At 43.2% G+C, this 6,396-nt stretch overlaps 1 protein-coding gene across 1 annotated transcript; it reads right to left on the reverse strand.

Moving 5' to 3' along the window:
* Positions 1-1,294: 1,294 nt before the first annotated feature.
* LOC147454053 (uncharacterized) lies at positions 1,295-5,238 on the reverse strand. The gene is made up of 5 exons (XM_086516052.1): positions 5,051-5,238; positions 4,112-4,510; positions 3,507-3,650; positions 2,787-3,428; positions 1,295-2,427 (listed from the first exon to the last, which is right to left on the reverse strand). Exons 2-5 carry the CDS (start codon positions 4,487-4,489, stop codon positions 1,393-1,395), a joined length of 2,199 nt encoding a protein of 732 aa, XP_086372178.1. The 5' UTR covers positions 4,490-4,510; positions 5,051-5,238; the 3' UTR covers positions 1,295-1,392.
* Positions 5,239-6,396: the final 1,158 nt, after the last annotated feature.

Consider the following 6,396-nt stretch of genomic DNA (forward strand, 5'->3'; position numbering starts at 1 on the left):
TAGTTTAATGGATTTAAGCGGTGTGTAGTATAGTGTAGACTTGAAACAACAAAATAAGGAGCCCTCCAGCTCAATATTCGTAGCCTGCTAATTGAGCCATTCTGTTGTAATGATTGTGTTGGAATTTCTGAACTGACAATTTATTACTACAATAAACCCTACACCATCTATGTAAAGTTATATTCGCTTCTCTTTAAGTTTAATTTCTCTCTTGTATTTCATATTTTGTGTGTAACAGAAAGGACATATATTTGTAATAGCGGATGTTTCGACTGCACAACCACCACTTCAATTTCCCATGTCTATGCATTTGTTTGGTCCAACACATAAATCCTACGGGGTAGAGCATGGCTTTCGTTTTTTAAAATTTTTGGAGAGACCACAATGCCAAATCTTTATCATACTTTATGGCACTTCTGGGTGATGTTCATTGTATATTTAGCATTTTGACTTTGTGCCTAATTGCAAGTCAAAATGTTTTAACTATTCACATTGCTTTTATGTAACTTGACTCAAACATCGGCTTGTAGCTTAGGCAATCGGAAAACACCTATACAAGATTACGAGGTCAAAAAAGCATTTCATTTCTTACTACAATCCATCAATGCTTTACATATTTGCTTTAGACCATTTGATGCTCGCAATTAATCATTAAATTAATCGATCATTTGATGCTACAATGTTTGCAATGTCATGTCTATTAACTTATATCAAACATAACTTTCTCAACAACATTGTATAGCAAGGCCCACCAAGCAAAACTCGAAACAAGGTATCTATCTACCTACTTGATTGATATAAAATTTATGCCTCTTTCTGGTCTACATGTATAGCTTTGACAAGGCCTCTTGGACCATCCGATCATAAAGCATCAATTGAGTGAGGGTATGCAGCCATCAAAGAGCCTATTCCTTGCGAATGCCCGCCAGATCAGTAAAAACATGCACCAAAGATAATGATCATAAATGCATCTAATATGACCTCTTAACCCCAATTGGAAATCAACCAGAAAAGCTTTGTGCATGGTCCAATTATGCTAAAGATCTATCCATTTATCAATCATCTCCTAAAGAATGTTTTCGAAACATATTACACCCTGCATGCCAGACTGAAGGAATACACGTCCATGTTTGACAAGCCACTGGGCAGTATATGAATCTCTCTCTCTCTCTCTCTCTCTCTCAAAAACACACACACACACACCAATTGCACGTGCCCTTCACCATAGAAGTTCGCAAATGCGACTGACAGATAACGCATACATAAATTTCAAAGTGACTTGCTCACCATAAGATGTGTTAAAAGATCAGTATATATATAGAGGCAAAATTATAAGAGGAGATCTTTGAGACCTCTTCAGAAAACGCACACATTTGTTAGTTACAAAGACATTCAGCTGTCACATGAACTCACTGCCTGCCTCTCAACCAAAGAAGTATAGTGAAACTCTATTTGAAGGCGTTGATGCAAGATGTGGCCATGAAGCCCTTTTCTTATGTCCCTCTCAAGCTCCCTCAATGGCAATGCTGCAAAGAAACCTTTGATAAACTCTTTGCACGCTTCTTTCCCGCTGTAGAAAATCTCGCTGCGTGGCGACAAGAGCCTTCCATCGGCTTCCTTCAAACCTTCGTTCGCTGAAACCTTTGAATCTAAGGGATCATTAGCATCAAGTTGTTTAGCTTCTCTTGTAGACTTCTCATCAAGGGATGACAGAGAGTTTGCCAGCTCCTCTTTCTCAGTTTCGACAGAAGGATTGAGAAATAATCTTGTCTCCTGGTCGAATCGCAAAATGTAAGCCTGATTTCCACCTTCAAGAAGCCGCTCACCTAATGTGTCTATAATGTAGCAAACCTTGTCTTCGACTTTTAAGATGAAAAAGTGATCATTCCAGCTTACAGCATATATAGCTGCATGTGCTTCTTTCTTGGTAATTATCTCTTCCCAAATGCTGTCGAATGACATAGCCCCCTGCAAATAGTCACAGCCATCTTCTAAACTGTTAAGTTGGAAAAATCCAATGTAAGACTTTTCAGGTAACTCTTCCAAAGGCCGAACTTTCGCATTGATAACAGTTTCAAAATCGAAGTGCCCATCAGGAAATAGATCTTCGTAAGCTGCTCTGTTGCAAAGCTCTCTCCAGTCTGCTGAACCCTCTCTGATGAGGGTGTCAAGTTCTGCTTTGATAGGCATTCGACCTGGATTTTGGTGAAGCCAAGCAGATATGACCGCAACAAGAGCCGTACAAGCACTCTCTCCTGCTGCCCGCTCACTTCGCTGGTCAATTGTTGCAAAAAAGACATCCCCTTCAAGCTTCATTTGGCCATCTCTGCTAACAAATTCTCTTCGTTCCCAGCTGCCAATGGCAAAATGCTCATCTCCAAAATCTAGGCATTCAGGAGTTGTAGAGGACGAGCCATCTGTTTGACTCTGTGTTGACAACAAGCACAAATTTCACTTGCTATACACAACAAATTTCAAGGCGTGTGCACATTCAAGGTAGACAAGAGACAAAAGACACGAGCATGCACGGCATGCGTGCATTCAAGGTAGACAAAAAGACAACAAACAGAAAGGAGGTGAAAAATGTAATCAAAACACATATAAAGCACTAATGGAATGAAAGCAACTCATGGTTTGCAGGGGTACACCCTTGCATGGTTTTAAGCCGATGCAGGCATATTGTTCCCCAGCCCAGAAAATGTAAACAAGACACATATGAAGCACCAATGGAATGAAGGCAATTTGACACGTCATAAATATGCACATGAATACACAGGAGAAAGTACCTCTGGTGTCTTGGCAGGTACACTTGTGAACCTCCTGTCAAAATCAATATCATCTCCGCCATCCTCACCATACTCTTTGTTCAATAGTGGCTCCCCTCTCCACCTAGACAATCTGAATTTGAGTTTCCTTTTCCTCCAGCCAAGAATGTTTCGCATAGAGGAAGAAGTAAGAGCCACTTCGGCGGCGGACAAAACAGTTCCACTTTGATCCGGGTCAGGAACTCTATCACCTGCATTAGGTGACTCTGATATTGAGGATACATGGTCATCGAGAACCTGGAAGCTCTCCTTGCAGTGTGAAAGAGCACCTTCGACAACAAGGTTTACGCCCATGAGAGGCCCATAGCCATTTACATAGAGCTCTTGGGGATCGATGCCTTCCTCACCGTCCCACTCAACAGTTGAGTCAGAATCTACAGAATCTCTAGAGCTATCAGACGTCGATTCCAGTTTCGGAAATGACACACTGTCATTCCCCTCGCTTGATGGGGAGCTCTTTGCTACCTTCTGCTTCTCATCTGCTGCCGCCTCCACAAGCTGCGCATCAACAGTACACAACAGTGGGCCACCTATGCATGATAACACAGGATGATCAAATCCAGCGCTTTCTGATGTCCTTAGCTCTACAAAATCTGCAGTTACCTATATACAAGCCTGCATTAAACTTTGCAAAATGGTAAGCCTTCTAAGGATACTCATTGCACAATTGAGAGGGCTTACAACAAGGCTGGCTGGACTTCTCATTCCGCTCGATGTCAAAACGTGTATTTTAGCTGTTTGCTTCATGTTCCCAATCATTGGAACAAACTTGGCAACATTCATCCAGGCTGTACCCAAAACTATAGACTTTGATTTTGTGTTCACCTACAGAGAATTCTCAATAAGGTTGATCAAAAGACTACAAAAATCATTTTCCATCTTCCGATACACAAAATAAAATAAAAGTAATTGATTGAATTCTTAACAAAACCCTAGTACATCATGTCACACTAAATTTTCAAAAATAAAAAACCCCTATATTGAACTCAGATGGTATATTAACATGATAACAGAATGGCCCCCCAAGTGCCTCCGCACTCACCTAGAAATGGTGCATGAACTTAGCATCTCTTTTGCGGTTGCCCATGCATTTGCACACGCATAGGAATGGTACATACATGCATGCAGAATGTTGCATTAACCATGTCCTTCACTTTATGCTGACCTAACACAATCAAGCTTAAGAACAAGTGTCCTGTCTTTCTTGCTAGCTACAGCGTTATTGACTAAACACAATAAGGAGGGAAAAAAAATTTATAGTTTACACAGCTGAGAGAAATAAGCACCTGATTAACCACAAAGCATATGTCCCAAGGTAAGAACTGGCCATCCTTGGTGAGAGTGAGGATGCAAGTGTGCTCAAACTCTTCATTCCAAGTGACAAGAGGGCTGTCTTCTAGAAACCTTGCAGTTGTCTTTGCTCTCTTAAGACTTCTTTTAAACCGAGAACCCAGAGCACGTCGAGGACCCTTCCACTTCACATTGACCATCATTGTGTTGAGCTCTCCGCTACTTTTGCTTGGTGAGGATACTGTGCCTAAATCACCGCTCTTTGCAGCCAAGAGGGCCGAGAGACCTTCAAGGCAATGAAGCTTGAGCTTCACTTGGAAGCACCTGGTAGGCGTTGTAAGCCATGGTCTCCATTTCATCATGTTCACCACCATGGCTTTCCACAGAGGTAATTTCTGTGCAAGTAATGGAGTTAACAAACAACAATCAATGAACATTAGATAGAGACTCAACAGAGTTAAAAATTGAAGGCCTTAACTACTTAACATAATTAGGCACACAAAATTACCCATCATGTGTAGATGTGATCAGCAATTTTAAAAAAAAACCAGTAATTGAGGAAAAACATTTAACCTCATTACACACAAAATTACCCATCATTTGCAGATGAGATCAATTGTGCATCTTCCTATAACAGGTGGAAAAACCAATTAAGGGTAAAAAAGACAAAAAAAAACAAGCCTAAGAGACCAACTAGAAAGCAAAAAAAAAACAATGAAGTCAAGATTGCATGTGCCCATCACTGCTTAGTGAAAGCTAGGCATGCAATTTAGGAAACAGAAAAAACTCAGAAGAAAATAGAAATAATCCACGAAAAGCCTGCCCCAGACCTTAATTACAATTCTAAATCAGGGCTATCAAAGCTACGAAATCTAGCTGGTTAGGCTTATCCAATTGAACAAAAACAATTGCAGATGAAAAAGATGGAAATTCACCTGCGGTGAAGGACCGGTGGGAAGCTTACGCAGGAGGGAAGGCAGCGACAGACTGGCCGAGGAAAGGTTCAATTGTAAGGAAAGTATGTTCTGTAGCGAGAGAGAGAGAGAGAGAGAGAGAGAGAGAGGGGGGGGAATGGGTATTTATGGACCTCCTTGCTTGAGAAGGAAGAGCTCTTTGAGAGACTCTCTGTCTCTCTCTCTCTCTCTCTCTCTTTGTGCGTGTGCCCTTTTCTTCACGCGCCCCAAAATGAGGGGAAGGGGCCCTCCTGCTGGTGTTGGGCGGAGGTGTGAACCCCGGCGATATTTCCCTGAGGGAAGTAGTAGCTGATCTTCGTTCCATCTGTCTCTTCTTAGGCTGGGTTCATATGGTGCGCACATGAAGCATTCAGCTTGCCCGATCAATGAAAAAGGTGCCTTCACCTCATCAAGACCCACCACGCCCCTACACTCAGAAAAACGGCTAACGAACGTTGCCACCGCAATGAAGCCCCCCCCTTCATCACGTTCATACAACGTTCACTGCGTTCTCATGGCGAGATGCATTTTGAGGCCTGCAAAAGCTTCACCACAGCTGAGGTGGAGCTCGCTGGTTCGTGTTCGCTTTGAGCTTTGCAGTACAGCAGTACATCACCTCTACCCCTTGCACGAACGGCCGCAGCCATGTGGCAAAGCAACGGTCGGTGTAAGCTCGATCATGGGGCCACCGATCGTCGCAACATGAACGCCTCATGTGCGCGTTACATCAGACGAAGTGGCAGCAAAACACCGGGCAGGTGAGTTAAGTTTATGTGGCGAGAAAGATTTGGCTGAAACGACGATGTCTGTCCGGACTCACCTTGGGGACAGGCGGCATCCCCCCCCCGGAAGAACATCTTGGGCGCCATACTATCAGCTTGAAAAGGGGGCGAGGGTGCTGATCGCAGGTCAGTGTGTAGGTCCAATGCTCTACAAGTCTACATGTCGAGCCTTTTAATGGATGCGAGTGTTCGAGTCCATGCTCTATTTCCTCCTTGATGCCGCCTGTTGTGAATAGGGGGGTGGAAGACTTTGAGAGAGGAGTGGATTTCCACCGCCTTAATGGAGAATCCATTGCCCGGTGTGTATGTGCTTGTTCGATTGTGTGTGTGGAGCAATCAACGATTGGGAGCATAAGAGACCCCCCCACACACACATGCAGTGCTTTCGGTGTTGAAAAAGGTCAAAATCCATGCTTGTCCCAGTGCCAACGCTACACCCACCTGTCCATTTGAATCGCAGGAGGCATCGGCAGCTCACCGTTGCCACAATCGTCGCACAATTTATGCATCAACAGTTTCGTCATGGCCATGTGGTGAACTTTCGAT

Source organism: Adiantum capillus-veneris, chromosome 7 (genome assembly GCF_014529385.1).
Source record: "Adiantum capillus-veneris isolate H3 chromosome 7, ASM1452938v2, whole genome shotgun sequence".
NCBI classification, from domain to species: Eukaryota; Viridiplantae; Streptophyta; class Polypodiopsida; order Polypodiales; family Pteridaceae; genus Adiantum; species Adiantum capillus-veneris.